This window comes from Pristiophorus japonicus, chromosome 14 (genome assembly GCF_044704955.1).
Source record: "Pristiophorus japonicus isolate sPriJap1 chromosome 14, sPriJap1.hap1, whole genome shotgun sequence".
NCBI lineage: Eukaryota > Metazoa > Chordata > Chondrichthyes > Pristiophoridae > Pristiophorus > Pristiophorus japonicus.
In genome coordinates, this window is record NC_091990.1 from 168,765,731 (window position 1) to 168,785,769 (window position 20,039).

At 45.5% G+C, this 20,039-nt stretch overlaps 1 protein-coding gene across 1 annotated transcript in view; it reads right to left on the reverse strand.

Annotated features, from left to right (window-relative positions):
- The window catches only part of LOC139279543 (protein lin-54 homolog), a 228,533-nt gene that overhangs the window by 70,504 nt on the left and 137,990 nt on the right, over positions 1-20,039 (reverse strand). The window contains exon 8 of the mRNA XM_070898671.1: positions 669-736. Within this exon, the coding sequence (XP_070754772.1) occupies positions 669-736 (68 nt within the window). The remainder of the gene's footprint in view (positions 1-668; positions 737-20,039) is intronic.

Below are 20,039 nucleotides of genomic sequence, written 5' to 3' on the forward strand. Positions count from 1 at the left end.
ACTAGAGCACTATACATTTTTATCACAACCTCCTCTGAATTATATTGTAGTGTTGCACTGATGTAATTCAATATCCCAATGATTTTACTGTTGGCAGCTATGAAAATGCCATCAAACAGAAGCTTCACCACTCCAGAGACTTGAACACATGAATCTCGGCTGACACTCCAGTGCAATGCTGAGGGAGTGCTGCACTGTCAGAGGTGCCGCCTTTCGGATGAGACGATCAACCAACGTCCTGTCTGCCCTCTCAGGTTGATGTAAAAAAGATCCCATGGCACTATTTCGAAGAAGAGCAAGGGAGTTATCCCCGGTGTCCTGGCCAATATTTATCCCTCAATCAATATAACAAAAACCGATTATCTGGCCATTATCACATTGCTGTTTGTGGGAGCTTGCTGAGCACAAATTAGCTGTTGCCTTTCCCGCATTACAACAGTGACTACATTCCAAAGGTACGTCATTGGCTGTAAAACATTTTGAGACGTTCGGTGGTCATGAAAGTGCAACAGATGGCACTCTTCTGTAATTGGAGATAACTATATTGTAAGGACAATGTAAAGGCATAGGTCCTACGAGTACAAAAACTCATCTGTCGCTACCATTCAAAAATTAGGTAATTTAACAATAACTTTCTAATAAACAAAACAGAATTATTCTGACCTTACCTGTTGTATGTTCAGGCCTGAAGCTTGTGGTGTTGACATAGGTAACACTTTCCCCAGGTAACCAGTTACTTGATTAAAAAAACAATAGTCTGGTTAACAATAAAGCTCTGCCATGCAATAAGCTTTGATATTCAGATATAAGTAGTCACCGACCCACAGATTGTATTGAAACCATGTAGGATATCTCAGTTAGTATCATAAATAGATATTTTGTACTAGTGAGTAATTCAGTATTTCTGCAATAATCCTATACTATGAAATAATACAGCCAAACTACATTCGCACACTTAGAACCTTATTTTCCCTTTTTCCTCTTCCCATCCTGTAGTTCCTTGTGAGGGTCAGGATCCATGGGCCCAACTTTGCCCAACCCCTTTTTTCGGCGCACTTACCTTAAGTGCGTCGGCTTTGCGCGCTGGAAAGGGCGCCGGAAAAAAGGGGCCCCATCCTGGCCGCTCTTCGGAGTCCCCGGAGTCGTGGCGTGGCGTGGAGACTGAAGGGGGGAGGGTGGAGCAACAAGCCAGCGCGGAAAGTACTGCCGGCACCTGCGCGCATGCTCAGTGAGTGCTGCGCGCATGCTCCTCGCCCTCCCAGCATGTGCTGCGGGCTGTGAGCAGGACCCGATGCTCGCAGCCCCTATCCTTGGCCGAAGGGACGCCCGATCTCGCCCCACCCTATCCCCAGCCGAGTGGCCTCCCGCACTGACCAGCCAGCCCGCTGAGTTCCCGGGCCGAGGTAGGACTTCGGTTTTATTTTTTATTTAGTGGTTGTGCTTGAGAGTTTTGATTCGGGGTAGGGGGCGGTGGGGAGAGGAGGAGAGTTTTGGGGAGTGAGGGAGAGAAAGAGTGTTTTGGGGGGGGGGACGGAGAGAGAAAGAGTGTTTCGTATACCAGCATCTCGCTCTCTCTCTCTCTCTCTCTCTGGCAACAGCCCCCCCCCCCGCGACATCGTGACCAGCAGCTCGCATTTCTCCGGTAGGATTTGCTTCAGTTTTATTAGTATTTTAATTGTTTGAGCTTTTCCTTGCAATGCTTGGTGCTTGGTTGTTGAGGTCCCCTCCAGTTCCCTTCTCTCCCCTATCCCTGCCCTAATGTCTGCCGAATGTGCACTGCTTTTCCTTCGCTGCCTCCAATGTTTTTCAGAACTGGCCACATACGCTGACCTAAGTGGATCTGGGGTAAGTTTTAGCTGGCCAAAGTGGCATAAATGGCCAAAACTGGCATAAGTGTCTGGGAACACCCCCTTTTGAAGAAAAAACTGACCAAAAAAAAATCGTACCTAACTGACTTACTCTGGAGCAAATTTTGGGGGGGGAAATGGTATTTTTTAAACTTACACCAGAAAAAACAACTTACTCCAAAAAAATTGATGCAAGACATGGCCAAAATTGGGCCCATTGGGTGTCAGCAGGTTCCAGTACCTTGTCGATAAGGCTCACTTTCATGTGTAAGAATAGACACTGGTTTTTGGGAAGTTATTAGACTCTGAAGGCAATCACAGGTAATCCTGATACTGTCTCCAAGCTGTGAATCTTGACTGCTTTGTTATAGGTTATCAAGCCAGGCAGCTGATCATGATGAGTCACACTGCACACAAATTATTAAGGCCTCTAAATTGGGTGATATTTGTTTGATGGAGGACTTTAATTTTCCAGGCATTCATTGGCACAATGGCAGATCATTTGATGTTGTGGGCAGTGCAGCTGAAAGATTTGTAGAAGTTGTACATGCCTGTTTCCTAACTCAGCATGTTAATGAGAAAACCAGGGTAGTCATAGACTAGATCTAGGGCCCAAGTTTCCACATGATTTGCGCCTGATTTTTAGGAGCAACTGGTGGAGAACGGACTATCTTAGAAATTGCAATTCTCCACATTTTTTTTTCTGCAGTTCTAGTCAGGTAGAACAGTTCTACTTTGGAACAGAATTTTTTCTTCAAAAGGGGGCGTGTCCGGCCACTGACGCCTGATTTGAAAGTTTCCACAGTGAAAACGTACTCCAAACTAAAGTAGAATGGAGCAAGTGAAGATTTTTGTAGAACTGAAAAAATCTGTTCTACACATTAAAAAATCAGGCACAGGTTACAAATTAGGCGTCCAGAACGAGGTGGGGGGGGAAAGGGAACTCATTAAATTCTACAATAAATCCTTATTTATACTTCTACAAATATTATACAAATAAATCAACCTGAATAAACATTTATAAGCAAAGAAAAGATTAAATAAACCATCTTCCTACCTGTGTGAAAGTGCTTCAGGCACGGAGAATTCTGCAAGCGTTCGTTCCCGCGGGGGGAGGGGGAGAAGGGAACAGCCGTTTCGTTCCCGTGGGGGATGGGGGAAGGAGACAGTGAGAAGGCTGCAAGTGCTAATGTGCTTTTATTTTAAAAATGTTCAAAAATTAAACAGCTACAAAGAACTACAAAAATGGCCGAGTGCCAATGTTTTTTTCACACTGAGCATGCGCGAACGCTCCAACGCGCATGCGCAGCGTTGCCGGCAGGAAAAAAAACTAATTTAAATAGTACCCGCCCCCTCCCACTTACAAAATCGGCGCGGGTCTAGGCTCCGCCCCCCCTGGGCGCCACGCCAGGCAGACAAGGAGCTGCAGAACGCTCCAGAATTGCGAGTTTTTTTTTAGGCGCCGTTTTAGGCGCGAAAAACGGGCGCCCAGCTCAGAGGGGCGCCCGTTTTTTATCGTGTGGAAACTTGGGCCCCTAGTGTTTAGTAGCAAACCCATTGCAATATCAGACCTCATGTAGCAGAACATGTGGACAACAGTGACTATAATATTATTAGCTTTCAAAGGGCTAATAGAACAAAAGGTGATGAGAATCTAATGTTAATTCCAGATTTTAACATAGCTAACTTTACTAAAATGATAGGGGGCTTGAATCAATTAGTCAAGCCTACTAGGTGGAGATTCTGAAATAAATGGCATATCTTTAAGAATATATTATTGCACAAAGAAACCATGTATATCGATAAAGTCTTAACAAGAGCACATCAAGAATAAACCAAGGTGGCTGCCTGATCGTGTACAAAGGCAAATTAGATGTAAACAAAATATTTTCATAGATTTAAAAAATATAATTCACAGGAAACCAAAAAGACAAAATAATCAACTATCCTCTTCTCCATTGATCTGATAGCAGATAATAGCAGCTTTTGTTTCCTTTAATTACGCGTAATTAAAGGAAACAAAAGCTGCTATTATCTGCTATCAGATCAATGGAGAAGAGGATAGTTAATTATTTTGCTGAGCTGAGATGGGATTTGGCCAAAGTGGACTGGAAACGGCTACTGGATGGTAAATCAGTGTCAGAGCAGTGGGAGGCATTCAAGGAGGAGATCCTGAGGGTTCAGAGCAAGTATGTTCCCTTAAAAAAAAGACGGGGCTAACAAATCGAGAGCCCCCTGGATGTTAAGGGACATACAGGGTAAGATAAAGAAAAAAAGGGAAGCTTATGACATATACCGAGAACTGCAGAAACTCTGGAGGAGTATAAGAAGTGCAGGGATGAAATTTGAAAAAAGATATTTGAGGAAAGCAAAGAGAGAGCATGAAAAAATGTTGGCAAGTAAAATCAGGGAAAACCCAAAGATGTTTTATAAATACATTCGAGCGATAATTAGAGAAAGAGTGGGGCCTATTGGAGAGCATAAAGAAAATCTGTGTGTGGAGGCGGAAGATGTAGATATGATTCTTAATGAATACTTTGCATCTGTTTTCACAAAAGAGAGGGGCGATGCAGACTTTGCAATGAAGGAGGAGGAGTGTGAAATATTGGACGAGGTAAACATAGTAAGAGAGGAAGTATTAAGGGGTTTAGTAGCTTTGAAAGTGAATAAGTCCACAGGCCCGGATGAAATGTATCCCAGGCTGTTAAGAGAAGCAAAAGAGGAAATAGCAGAGGCTCTGACCATCATTTTCCAATCCTCTCTGGCTACAGGTGCGGTGCCAGAGGACTGGAGGACTGCTAATGGGGTACCTTTGTTTAAAAAGTGATAGACCGAGTAATTACGGCTAGTCAGTCTAAACTCAGTGTGGAAAAATTATTGAAAAAATTCTGAGGAACAGGATAAATCGTCATTTGGAAAGACATGGATTAATCAAGGACAGTCAGCATGGATTTTTTTTAAAGAGAAGGTCGTGTCTGACTAACTTGATTGAATTTTGAGAGGAGGTAGCCAGAAGGGTCGATGAGGGCAGTGCGTATGATGTAGTGTACATGGATTTTTGCAAAGCTTTTGATAAGATCCCACATGGCAGACTGGTCACGAAAGTAAAAGCCCATGGGATCCAGGGCAAAGGGGCAAGTTGAATCCAAAATTGGTTCAATGGCAAGAAGCAAAGAGTAAGGGTTGATGGATGTTTTTGTGACTGGAAGGCTGTATCCAGTGGGGTTCCGCAGGGCTCAGTGCTGGGACTGTTGCTTTTTGTGGTATATATCAATGACTTGGACGTGAATATTGCGGGTATGATTAAAAGGTTTGCAGATGACACCAAAATAGTTTGTGTGGCTGATAATAAAGAAGAAAGCTGTGGACTGCAGGAAGATATCAATGTACTGGTCAGGTGGGCAGAACAGTGGCAAATGGAATTCAATCTGGATAAGTGTGAGGTAATGCATTTGGGGAGGTCTAACAAGGCAAGGGAATACACATTAAATGGTATGACACTGAAAAGTGTGGAGGAACACAGGGACCTTGGAGTGCAGGTCCACAGATCCCTGAAGGTAGCAGGCCAGGTAGATATGATGGTTAATGTTGTGTATCTGTAAAGCATGCACTCCCATGTTCCGCCACCAGGGAGCGCATCCCCTGAAGTCCCAAGGGATCCCAGCATCCCTTGGGAGCACTGTATATAAGCCGGCCCCTAAGGCCTGTTCCCCACTCTAGGGTGTCTTAATAAAGACTGAGGTCACTGTTACTTTAACCTCCCTGTGTGCAGTCTCATCTGTGTTAGGAACACAATAGTTAAGAAGCCATTTGGAATACGTGCCTTTATTAGTTGAGGCATAGAATACAAGAGCAAGGAGGTTATGCTTGAACTGTATAAAACACCGGTTAGGCCACAGCTAGAGTACTGCATGCAGTTCTGCTCACCACATTACAGGAAAGATGTGATTGCACTGGAAAGCTTGCAGAGGAGAAGAATTTTGACTGGACTGCAGAATTTTGGCTATGAGGAAAGATTGAGATACTGGGTGTGTTTTCTTTGGAATAGAGAAGGCAAAGGGGAGACCTTATTGAGGTTTATAAAATTATGAGATGCCTAGATAGAGTGGATAGGAAGGACCTGTTTCCTTTGGCAGAGGGGTCAACAACCAGGGGGCATAGATTTATAGTAATTGGGGGGGAGGTTTAGAGGAGATATGAGGGGAAATTTCTTCACCCAGAGGGTGGGGGTCTGGAACTCACTGCCTGAAAGGGTGGCAGAGGCAGGAACCCTCACCACATTGTAAAAATATTTGGATGTGCACTTAAAGGGCCGTAACCTACAGGGCTACGGACGAGCTGGAAAATGGGATTAGACTGGATAGCTCTTGGTCGGCCGTGCGGACACAATGGGCCGAAATGGCCTCTTTCCGTGCTGTAAATTTCTATGATTCTATGATTCTTTAATAAACACAGTAGAAATGGTAAAGGCTTTTTTGATACGTTAGGAGTCAGAGGTCCATTATACACTGTATTGGGTCATTGAAATATTCCCTGGGACAGATACGCATGGACTCCCAGGACATGGCAGAAGTACTAAATGATTAGAGTACTGGGCAGCATCCACAGGACTATTCAACAGAAAACAAAACATATCATTTTCTCTTGTAAGGACCATGTTGAGGCCTCATTTAGAATACTGTGTCCAGAGGTGGCACAGTCACAAGGTGGCTGTTATTGCAGACTTGAAAAATGCTTAGAGGAAACCGATAAGGGATTAAAGGGTTATGGGGAGCGGGCAGGGAAGTGGACCCGAGTCCATGAGTTGAATCAGCCATGATCGTCTTAAATAGTGGAATGGCCTGCTCCTGCTCTTACTTCTTATGTTCTTATGAATGCCACAAGATTGATTTCTAGCTGAAAACATCCTGGCCCAGAAATTCCTTGCCTTATCACCACGAGTTAGCACCGCAATCCCACAAAAAAAGGAGGCTGCCATTCTAACGCCCTCTCTGTTGCGGGACTCTGCATTCGCCAGTGTAGTGAGAGCCTTAACGTTGCCAACAGCAGAGCTAGCCCTGGAGATGCAAATATTGAGAGCGCGATATCACTCGACGTCCAACTTGGACCTTAGCGTTGAGTTTAGCACTACGTCCTAAGCTCGCTCTGAAAAGCGAGCGTGCAGCAGACTGACAGAGACGCTGTCAGCAATTCCTAATGGGACACACACACCTTTCAAGTATGTTTGCATTTAAGCTTGTGGACTGGATTCGTTTTATTTTATTGAAGTAGTGACTTGGTGCAATACAGTGTGTAGGGAACGCTGCTGGATGCTTGCAAGACTTCAAATGGTAAAAAAAGACCTCTGAGAAAACCAAAAATGCTGGAAATATTCTGCATTTGTGGACAGAGAAACAGAGTTCACATCACAGGTCAAGATGCTGCTTGATTTGCTGTGCATTTCCAGCATTTTCTTCTTTTATTTCTGATTTCCAGCATCCGCTTGCAGAGGGAAGAGGAGGACACAGAAGAGAAGGAAGAAGGAAGGATGCAACCCAGACAGCCCCTTTCTTGCCGAAATATCCGGAATGGAATCTTCCGCCTGCGGTACCAGTGGCCACAACCCCAATTCCCCTTTCAACATTAGTCCCACACCTTATCTTCCCTCTGTTACTGACCATCACAGTGTCCTCTTGGCCACAATGCTGATATAAAAAGGCACCACAAAGCAAACTTTCCAATCTAACTTTATACATCTATCTATCCTATATGATATCAAGAAATCAACTCATCACCCTTTTGCATTCCCCTAGTTAACTGTCGTGTGTGTGCCTTTGCTTATCCTACTGATCCTAATTATCCTACTGATACAGTGGCTGCAGAACGGCTGGTGGAAGGCTACTGACTTTCAGTGGGGGGACACTTCAAATGGCCTTGCTGGTCGACCTTGAGGAGCTGGTGGCTCGGAGTGTCAAATCAAATGATGGTGTTTTTTCTTCTTCAATCTCCTCTCCCTCTTCTTGGTCAACCACTGGCTGGACAGGCTGTATTTCTTGGGTATGTGAAAAGAGGAAGGCACAAGGGTGGAGTTGAGTTGAGAGGAGGGCAGGAAAGCAAGAGGTGCATTCGAGAAGGAGGAGAACATATGAGGATATCAGCATCTTGTCTCCTCTCAGCCCTGCCGCTAGCCAAGTGCTCAGCCATACCCCGGCTAATAATGGCCTGCACCGTCTCCTCTAAGGGGGTGAGGTGAAGCTAGGAATGGAAGGTGTGCCTTGTGTTTGGTAAAGATTGTTAGTAGGTGAGTGATTGGGGGCGGGGGAGTTGTGCATTGAGAAGTGTATGAGGCTTGTGGTGCAGTTGCTAGGAGAAGGCTCTTGAAGATGCATTCACTGACAACCATTGGACTGAGGTCATGAAGCTTCTTTGGCCTGGTTGTGGGGCCGACACTGCTGGCAGTCACGGCCTCGATGATCTGGTCCCACATCGTTCTTTCTGGAGGGCCCTGTGGGTCGAGGACCTCTCTTGCATTGTTGACCCCCAGCACAAAGCCAGAGTGCTGCATGCGAGACCCTGGGTGCTTCTTCCTTGACTTGCTGAGCCATTTGTGTTAGTGCTGAAGCACTTTTAGCATTTTTTTATGTGCGGGAGGCAATTCAGCTTTAAGAGCTGAAGACTCCCATTTGGGAATTCTTTTTTCATGTTAATTTTTTTTCAGAAGGCAGTTAAGTTGTAAGATCTAAAAATTCCTTATTTTTATTTTTTTCATTTCAAAAGCTGTTCCCCTTGAAGGAAGCAATCTGCTTTCTGAAATTACAGCCTTGCTTTAAGAGAAGGCTGTTCTTGCTGCAATGACGCTCCGTCCACGCTACATTGGGGCCTCCTGCCGGGACTAACACCAACTGAATGACTTTGCATTGTTAATTTAGCGCTGGCCTAATGTTAATTAGCCACCAGCCTGCAGTGGCACCGGCAGGTTTTTACTGGTCAGATTTCTAGGCACTTATTTAACCAGATGATCTTTCTACTTTAGAGAAACCTAGACTTGGGGAGGATTTGATCCAGGTCTGTAAAATAATGGAGACAAGATTGTATCCACACGAACAAATAATTTCACATTTATAAATTAAGTATGGGTACTGTCATGTATGTACTTTTGGGATCACTAGCCACTAGATGGTGTCACTGTTGGAGGCCATTGGGCTGCATGCACGTGTGTGCAGCCCAAGTATAAAAGGCCACCCACTTTGTATACTACTCACTTTGGGCCTTAATAAAGCAGAGCTAAGGTTACACCTCTTGGAGTTAAACAGTTATTGCATACACAACAGGTACAACGAGATTAGATGTTAAATGGTTCTTTTCTCAGAGAATAGCAGACATACAGAACAACTTTTAGGCCTGTGTGGTGAGTGCTGATTCACTTTATATCTTCAAAAAAAAAAGCTAGATTTAATTTGGTTTTTCGCTTGTCACATGATTACATGGACCCGTGTGTGTAGGAAATGTTTTAATCATGAAGCATAAGTCATTACAACTATATGGGATAGGCTGGATGGAGCAGCTGGTCTTCTCCTGTATGTCATTTTTTGTATGTTTATATGAAGAGAAGGCACTCGAGATTATGGATGTGGAGATGACAGAGCGAGTGGGGAAAAGCGAGCTTAAGGGCCTTACTTTTCAATCACTCAACTTATTGGCCCTGAAATTGTGACCTCTCCGGGTGCGTACGATCTGTGCACGTGCCCGAAGAAGCCCCGCAAGTTCCGGGTTTAGGCGCTCAAAGTGCATGCACCTGAAACCGCCACTTGCGATCTGTTAAAATGTCTTTGACATAATTGCAGTTGATCTTTGACAGATCGCACGCATCACCGGGAAAAGGGCCTCCATGGGCGGAGAGCCCAGTGAATGTTCTTTAAACTCTGATGCCTGGTAAAAGCAGGCAAAAGCAAGGAAAACCCAAAGATGTTTTATAAATACATAAAGAGCAAGAGGATAACTAAAGAAAGAGTAGGACCGATTAGAGACCAAAAAAGGAGCATGCATGTGAAGGCGGAAGACGTGGGTATGGTTGTTAATGAATACTTTGCGACTGTCTTCACAAAAGAGAGGGACGATGCAGACATTGTAGTTAAGGAGGAGGGGTGAATTATTAGTTGAGATAAACATAGTGAGAAAGGAAGTATTAAGGGGTTTAACTTCTAACTTCTTTGAAAGTAGATAAATCACCAGGCCCGGATGAAATGTGTCCCAGGCTATTAGAGAAGCAAGGGAGGAAATAGAAACATAGAAATTTACAGTGCAGAAGGAGGCCATTCCGGCCCATCGTGTCTGTGCCGGCTGATGAAGAGCCACACAGCCCTTGGTCAGCAGCCCGAAAGGTTACATATAAACCTATGAACAATGGTGGAAAGGCAGGAGAAGCTCTGATCATCATTTTCCAATCCTCTGTAGCTACAGGTGTGGTGCCAGAGGACTGGAGGATTGCTAACATTGTTTAAAAAGGGATAGACCGAGTAATTACAGGCCAGTCAGGTGGTGGGCAAATTAATCGAAAAAATTCCAATAGAAGTAAAAGCCTATGGGATCCAAGTGGCATGTTGGATCTAAAATTGGCTCAGTGGCAGGAAGCAAAGGGTAATAGCCGACGGATGTTTTTGTGACTGGAAGGCTGTTTCCAGTGGGGTTCCGCAGGGCTTTGCGATGTGATCGGGACCCGGGCGAGGTGTGAGTTCGGAGCTCAGAAGAGGCGAGGGCCCAGGGGCAGCACAGGCCAGCCCACACTGCGATATGTGTGCGCACTAGGCCCGTGCAGCAGAGCTGGTCTCCAGTCGTCTTGGATAATCCTCGCCACTGGACCAAGACCTAGCTCTGTCGAGCCCGTGTGGTGGCTGGTGTGCAATGGCCACCACATGTTAAAAAAATCCACGCACAGGCATCTTCCACGCTTCAAGATTTAGTTTGGGATCCGGAATATTAGGTCCTTCATTGAAACACCTGTGAACTTTCTGGCATGGAAGCAAGTCATCCTCGACTCAAGGGACTGCCTATGATGATGATAATGGAGTAGTAGGCCCCTTGCTTTTTGTGGTACATATCAATGATTTCGACTTCAATGTAGGGGGCATGATTAAGAAGTTTGCAGATGATATAAAAATTGGCCATGTGGTTAATAGTGGGCAGAAAAGTGGTAAATTAAGTTCAATCTGGAGAAGTATGAGGTGCATTTGGGGAGGGCTAACAAGGCATGGGAATATACAATAAATGGTAGGACACTGAGAAGTGTAGAGGATCAGAGGGACGTTGGAGTGCATGACCACAGATCCCTGAAGGTAGCAGGACAGGTAGGTAAGGTGGTTAAGATGGCATCCGGGATATTTTCTTTTATTAGCTGAGGCATAGAATACAAGAGTAGGGAGGTTATGCTTGAACTGTATAAAACACTAGCTAGTGCATACAATTCTGGTCACCACATTACAGGAAAGATGTGATTTATGAGGATGTTGCCAGGACTGGAGAATTTTAGCTGTGAGGAAAGATTGAATAGGCTGGGGTTGTTTTCTTTGGAACAAAGGAAGCTAAGGGGAGACTTGATTGAGGTGTATAAAATTATGAGAGGTTGAGATAGCGTGGACAGGAAGGATCTATTTCCCCTAGCAGAGAGGTCAATAACCAGGAAGCATCGATTTAAAGTAATTGGTAGAAAGATTAGAGGGGAGTTGTGGAGAACTTTTTTCACCAAGCTGGTGGGGGTCTGGAACTCACTGCCTGAAAGAGTATTAGAGGCAGAAACCCTCACCACTTTTAAAAAGTACTTGGATATGCACTTGAAGTGCTGTAACCTACAAAGCTACGAACCAGTAGCTACAAAGTGGGATTAGGATGCATAGCTCTTTTTCGACTTTCATTGATATGATGGCCTCCTTCTGTGCCGTAAATTTCTATGATTCTTTGAGTGCAGTGCCAATGGCTAGTTGTGTCGCTCTTCATTTTTGATGGTGAAGAATGTAATGGTGCCCAAGGAAGAAAAGGGAGGTTGTGTTAACTTGCCTGCTCTGGTCAGGCCATTGAACACCTTGTGGCGTTGGTCTGCAAGTTTGAGGAATGAGGGACATCTCCTGCCGTGTGGCGAGTGTTTCTGGCGGAGGAGTTGCGAGAGGTCGTGGCGGAGGTGTGGGAAATGAGGTTTCGGGGCCCAGAAGAGCCGAGGGCCCAGGGGCAGCACGGGCCAGCCCACACTGCGATATGTGTGCGCACTAGGTCCGTGCAGCAGAACAGGTCTCCAGTCGTCCTGGTTAACCTGATGTCACTGGATAAAGGCCTAGCTCGGTCTAGCCCGTGTGGTGGTTGATGTGCAACGGTCACCACACGTTAAAAAAAATCCACACACAGGCATCTTCCACCCCTGGAGTTCAGGACTAGAATAGCGGGTCCTTCATTGAAACATCAGTGAACTCATCCCTTTTGACATGCAAGCAAGTCATCCTCGTTCGAGGGACCGCCTGTGAGGATGATGACATGGTATGAGAGAAATTTACTTGGGGGTCCCTCTGCTCAGTCTCCCTGAGGAGGGTTTGGAGGTCAGTCTCATTGAAATTGTGTGCTCTTTTTATTCCCCTGCATTACCCTTGTGCATTTTGGGTTCTCTGTGCCAGATCCTTCAGTGGAAGATATTCTCGAAAATCACACACGAGCCGTCCTGTGCAGCTAGCTGCTTGAACTGAGTAATCTAAACACTTTCCGACTTTCCTGCTGCTCCCTTGCCAGCTGCTGAATCTTCACCCTGAATTGGCTTTTTCAAAGCTCCACTCTCAATTTCGAGTACCCTCCGCAAAGAAACTCTTCTTACGCAGGATCTGTGCTAAAGAACCAACTGTGGATATTTAAATGAGATGACCCCGCAAATGATAATGGGGTCAGCTGTGCATAGCAGTGGTGGGTACAACTCCAGACTCATTGGTGCAAACCCAGTCCAATTCACCATGTGAAACTGTGGAGCCATCTTCTTTTCCTCTAGGTATCCACCAAGAGGGGGTGTCAAGTGCCACCAACAAGCCCCAACCAAACGTCGAAACTCTTATTATGGCAAACATCAGCATTGGTAATGGTGGAGGAGGTTAATTAGTGAAGTTTCAGGAGGCAGCATTTGGTGAAGTATTGAGCATGTGTTGAGGAGGAGAAGGTGTAGGTCGATTTGAACAAGCTGCAGTCTTCTGGCCGGAGGCTCCTTCAACTTCTGAGCCCAGCGATTCAGAGCTCACCGGACCTGCATTCAGATATAGTTTGGTAGCTCATGGTCAACATTTGATGGGTCTGTTCCCGAACAGACTTCTGACCATGCTGAGAATTTGGTGAATGGCAGGAGTTCGCACCAATTATTGATTTGCTCTCAAGGTGATGCCACATCTGTATCAAAAAGCCACCCAGCTCAAATGAGAACACATGCATGATCAAGTATACAGGTTCAGACACTCAGTACCTATAGTTAGTGCTCACAGTTACAAGGCCATCACCCGATCAAGAACAAGGAGGTAATGGATCATCTCCAAGAAGCATGCAGCTGTGAGACTGGTTAGGTGCAAAGATAACTCCTGGTTTTGTTAAGGATTTTATTCAGGCACTGGTTATTACCCTATGTCAAGTCCCCTTTGTTGTGCTATTAGATTCATTGAAAGCCCTTAGGTATTGCATTTATATGCCTCAAGCCTCTGCACCCAATAATATGGTGTTGCAGCAATGCATCAGACACTTCCAAACACGTTGTCAGTCCCCATGTGTATGATACCGCAATTCCATGTTTGAACCCCTCCAATCAGGTTTCTGCCCCAGCCACAGTACTGAAATGGCCCTTATCAAAGTTACAAATGACATTCTATGTGACTGTGATCGTGGTAGCCTCCTCATCATTCTTAACCTATCTGTAGCCTCTCCACCGTTGTCCAGCTGGGTGGGACTGCACTCGCCTGGTTCCATTCTTATCTATCGAAGCATAGCCAGAGAATCTCCTGCAACGGCTTCTCTTCCCACTCCCGTTCTATTACTTCTGGGGTCCCCCCAGGATCTATCCTTGGCCCCTTTCTATTTCGCATCTACACACTGCCCCTTGGTGACATCACCCGGAAACACAACATCAGGTTCCACTTGTACACTGATGACACTCAGCTCTACCTCACAATCACCTTTCTTGGCCCCTCCACTGTCTCTAATTTGTCACGCTGCTTGTCCGACATCCAGTATTGGATGAGCAGAAATTTTCTCGAACTATATTGTGAAGACTGAAGCCATCTTTGGTCCACGTCACAAACTCCATTCCCTGATCACCATTTCCATTCCTCTCCATGAGCCTTGGTGTGGTGTTTGACCGTGAGATAAGCTTCTGACCACATATCCGCTCCATCACCAAGACTGCCTACTGCCAGCTCCGAAACATCGCCCGACTCCGACCCTGCCTCAGCTGCTGAAACCCTCATTCATGCCTTTGTTACCTCTAGACTTGACTATTCCAATGCTCCCCTGGCTGGTCTCCCATCTTCCACCCTGCATAAACTTGTGCTCATCCAAAACCCTGCTGCCCTTATCTTAACTTGCATCAAGTCTCGTTTAACCATCACCCCTGTGCTTGCTGACCTAACCTGTATCCTGGTCTGACAACACCTCAGTTTTAAAATCCTCATCCTTGTTTTCAAATCCCTCCATGGCCTCTCCCTTCCCTATCTCTGTAAGCTAAACAAGACTTTAAGATCTCTGCGCTCCTTCAATTCTGCATCCTCGATTTTAATCGCTCCATCATTGGCGGCCGTGCTTTCAGCTGCCTTGGGCTTAAGCTCTGGCATTCCCTCCCTAAACCCTCCCGTGCCTCTACACCTCTCTCCTTCTTTCAGATGCTCCTTAAAACCTACCTCTTTGACCAAGCTTTTGGTCATCTATCTGATCTCTCCTTCTGTGTCAAAACTTTTTATTGATAATACTCTTGTTAGCCTTAGGACATTTTGCTATGTTAAGACCCCTATATAAATGCAAGTTGTTTTTGTTGTTATATGGTGCTCTCTTGGATGAGTATAAGAAAATCAAATTACATGGGTTTTATTTGAATCAGCACACTCAATTTGGCAATGTAGAGGTTTATTTATTTATACTGACAGACACTTATTGATAATTTAAATGTACGTTTCTGATGCAAATATCAAAGGATAAACAACACAGTAAATATTGTAGCATAACATTTGCTCATGATACCAGACTGTGTGGCTAGGTGATGCTGAGAGGTTGTAGCCCCGGCCTGGCGTGTCTAGAACTAGGGGGCACAGTCTCAGGATAAGGGGCAGGCTGTTTAAGACAGAGATGAGGAGAAATTTCTTCACTCAGAGGGTTGTGAATCGTTGGAATTCTCTGCCCCAGAGGGCTGTGGATGCTGAGTCTCTGAATATATTCAAGGCTGAGATAGATAGATTTTTGGAGTCCAGGGGAATCAAGGGATATGGAGATCGAGCGGGAAAGTGGAGTTGAGGACGATGATCAGCCATGATCTTATTGAAAGGCGGAGCGAGGTCGAGGGGCCATATGGCCGACTCCTGCTCCTATTTCTTATGTTCTTATGTTCTTGTGACTAGTATAGAAATAGATTACATTCAAACCGATTTGGACCAGTTAATCAAATGGGCTATGAAATAGCTGCTGAACTTCAAAATGTATATAAATATAAGAAGCTGTTCCGTGGAGCATTAAAAAAATCTGTTGGCAAAAGTAGCAAAGGATGACTAAAAAAAAAATAAAGAGAGAGAGAAGATGGATTATGAGAGTAAACTAGCAAGAAATATAAAATCAGTTAGTCAGAGCTTTACAGGTATATAAAAAGGGAAGAGAGTCGCTAAAGTAAATGTTGGTCTCTCAGAGGATGAGACTGGGGAATTAATAATGGGGAACAGGGAAATGGCAGAGACTTTGAACAAATATTTTGTATCGGTCTTCACGGTAGAGGACACTAAAAGCATCCCAATAATAGATAATCAAGAGGCTATAGGGAGGGGGAACTTAAAACAATCATCATTAAAGAAAAAGAACTCGGTAAAATAATGGGACTAAAGGTGGACAAGTCCCCTGGACCCGATGGCCTGCATCCTAGGGTCTTAAAAGAAGTGGCTACAGAGATAGTGGATGCATTGGTTGCAATGTACCAAAATTCCCTGGATTCTGGAGAGATGTCAGCGGACTGGAAAACTGCAAATGTAACGCCCCTATTTAAAAAAGAAGGCAGACAGAGCAGGAAACTATAGATCAGTTAGCCTAACGTCTGTCATTAGGAAAATGCTGGAATCCATTATTAAGGAAGCATTAGCAGGACATTTAGAAAAGCATAATACAGTCAAGCAGAGTCAGCATGGTTTTATAAAAGGGAAATCATGTTTGACAATTTTTCTGGAGTTCTTTGAGGATGAAACCAGTGGATGTGGTGTATTTGGATTTCCAGAAGGCATTCGATAAGGTGCCACATAAAAGGCTACTGCACAAGATAAGACCTCACAGGGTTGGGGGTAATGTATTAGCATGGATAGAGGATTGGCTAACTAACAGAATTGGGATAAATATGTAATTTTCCGGTTGGCAAACGGTAACTAGTGGGGTGCCACAGGGATCGGTGCTGGGGCCTCAACTATTTGCAATCTACATTAATGACTTGGATGAAGGGACCGAGAGTAATTTAGCCAAGTTTGCTGATGATACAAAGATGGGAGGGAAAGCAAGTTGTGAGGTGGATGCAAAGAATCTGCAAAGGGATACACATTAAATGGTATGACACTGAAAAGTGTAGAGGAACAAAGGGACCTTGGAGTGCAGGGCCACAAATCCCTGAAGGTAGCAGGCCAGGTAGATAAGGTGTTAAAAAAGGCATATGGAATACTTGCCTTTATTAGTTGAGGCATAGAATACAAGAGCAAGGAGGTTATGGTTCAAATGTATAAAACACCGGTTCGGCCACAGCTGGAGTACTGTGTGCAGTTCTGATTACCACATTACAGGAAAGGTGTGATTGCACTGGAGAGGGTGCGGAGGAGATTTACAAGAATGTTGCCTGGACTGGAGAATTTTGGCTATGAGGAAAGAATGCAGATGCTGGGTCTGTTTTCTTTGGAACAGAGGAGGCTAAGGGGAGACCTGATTGAGGTGTATAAAATTGTGAGGGGCCTGGATAGAGGGGATAGGACAGACCTGTTTCCTTTGGCAGAGGGGTCAACAACCAGGGGGCCTAAATGTAAAGTAATTGGGGGGAGGTTTAGAGGAGATATGAGGGGAAATTTCTTCACCCAGAGGGTGGTGGGGGTCTGGAACTCACTGCCTGAAAGGGTGATAGAGGCAGAAACCCTCACCGCATTTAAAACATACTTAAATGTGTACTTGAAGGGCCGTAACCTACGGGGCAACGGACCAAGAGCTGGAAAGTGGGATTAGGCTGGATAGTCTTAGTCGGCCGGCGCGGACACGATGGGCCGTAATGCCTGCCTTCCATGCTGTAAATTTCTATGATTCTATGAGACAAGCTAAGTGAGTCGGCAAACATTTGGCAAATGGAGTATAATGTGGGAAAGTGTATCCACTTTGGCAGGAAAAATAAAAAAGCAAATTATTATTTAAATGGAGAGAGATTACAAAATGCTGCAGTACATAAAACACAAAAGGTTAGTATGCAGGTACATCAAGTAATCAGAAAGGCAAATGGAATGTTGGCCTTTATTGCAAGGAGGGTGGAGTATAAAAGCCGGGAAGTCTAGCTACAACTGCACAGGGTATTGGTGAGGCCACACCGAGAGTACTGCATCCAGTTTTGCTCTTCGTATTTAAGGAAGGATATACTTGCATTGGAGGCAGTTCAGAGAAGGTTCACTAGGTTGATTCCGGAGATGAAGGGATTGACATGAAGATAGGTGATCTTATTGAAACATATAAGATACTGAAGGGACTCAACAAGGTAAATGCAGAGAGGATGTTTCTACTCGTGGGGGAAATCTAGAACTAGGGGCCATAGTTACAGAATAAGGGGTCGCCCATTTAGAACTGAGATGAGAGGGCTGTAAATCTGTGTAATTCTCTGCCCCAGAGAGCTGTGGCGGTTGAGTTAATGAATATATTTTGCTGCTTTACATTGGTTGGTAGTGTCAGTCATGGCTCAGTTGATTAAACTGTTGCCTCCGAGTCAGAAGGTTGTGGGTTCAAGTCCCACTCCAGAGACTTGAGCACAAAAATCTAGGCTGACACTCCAGTGCCGTGCTGAGGGAATTGTAGGTGATGTCTTTCGGATGAGCTCTCAAGTGGACATAAAAGATCCAATGGCACTATTGCGAAGAAGAGCAGGGGAGTTATCCCCGAAATCCTGTCCAATATTTATCCCTCAATCATCATCACTAAAACAAATTAGCTGGTCATTATCACATTGCAGTTTGTAGGAGCTGGTTGCACGCAAATTGGTTGCTGCATTTTCTATTGTGTTCCTAACACAGATGAGACTGCACACAGGGAGGTTAAAGTAACAGTGACCTCAGTCTTTATTAAGACACTCCAGAGTGAGGAACAGGCCTTAGGGGCCGGCTTATATACAGTGCTCCCAAGGGATGCCAGGATTCCTTGGGACTTCAGGGAATGTGCTCCCTGGTGGCGGAATATGGGAGTGCATGCTTTACAGATACACAACATCACTCCCCCCCCAAAGGCAAAGTGAAAACTACTTACAAGGTGAGGCGGTCGGGAGCCTTTCTTTCCCTGGTGGACCGCCTCGGTACAAATGTCTGTTCTGGTGTGTTGGCTGTAACCTCGCTGGGCTGGCGTCTTGTTGGCCCTGCAGGGTGCTCGGTGACCCTGGCCTTGCTGGGCTGTTGGGCATGTTGGGTTCGATTTCCTGGTCCGGCGTGGTGTCGTTGATCCTTTGGGTGTGTGTTGTGGGCTCGAAAAAGGTGGTGTCTGCTGTGGGCTGTTCAGGGCAGTCTGTGAACCGCAGTCTCGTTTGGTCCAGGTGCTTTCTGCAAACTTGTCCATTGTCGAGTTTGACTACAAACACCCTACTCCCTTCTTTAGCTATCACCGTGCCCGCGATCCACTTGGGACCATGTCCATAGTTTAGCACATACACAGGGTCATTCAGATCAATTTCCCATGACACAGTGACGCGACCATTGTTTACATTTTGTTGCTGCTGCCTGCTCTCTACCTGATCATGCAGGTTGGGGTGAACCAGAGAGAGTCTGGTTTTAAGTGTCCTTTTCATGAGTAGCTCAGCCGGGGGCACCCCTGTGAGCGAGTGGGGTCTCGTGCGGTAGCTGAGCAGTACTCAGGACAGGTGGGTTTGGAGTGAGCCTTGTGTGACTCGTTTAAGGCTCTGTTTGATGGTTTGTACTGCCCGCTCTGCCTGCCCATTGGAGGCTGGTTTAAACGAGGCCGAGGTGACATGTTTGATCCCATTGCGGGCCATAAATTCTTTAAATTCGGCACTGGTGAAACATGGCCCGTTGTCACTGACCAGTATGTAGGCAGGCCGTGGGTGGCAAACATAGCCCTCAGGCTTTCAATGGTGGCAGTGGCGGTGCTTCCCGACTTTATTTCATATTCAATCCATTTTGAAAAAGCATCCACCACCACCAGGAACATTTTACCGAGAAACGGGCCCGCATAGTCGACATGGATCCTCGACCATGGTCTGGAGGGCCAGGACCACAAACTTAGTGGTGCCTCTCTGGGCGCGTTGCTCAACTGAGCACAGGGGTCACAGTCTGAGGATAAGGGGTAAGCCATTTAGGACCGAGATGAGGAGAAACTTCTTCACCCAGAGAGTGGTGAACCTGTGGAATTCTCTACCACAGAAAGTAGTTGAGGCCAATTCACTAAATATATTCAAAAGGGAGTTAGATGAAGTCCTTACTACTCGGGGGATCAAGGGTTATGGCGAGAAAGCAGGAAGGGGGTACTAAAGTTTCATGTTCAGCCATGAACTCATTGAATGGCGGTGCAGGCTAGAAGGGCTGAATGGCCTGCTCCTGCACCTATTTTCTATGTTTCTATGTTTCTATACGCTGCATTGCCGTACACAGGACTCTAAGTCAGAGTCGATACCGGGCCACCACACGTGGGATCTGGCTATCCTTCTCCGTCCAGCTTGTTGGCTACAAATTACTGTTCTAGCCGTTCGACATAGGCTTCCCAGTCCTCACCCTCCGAGAACTTCTTCAG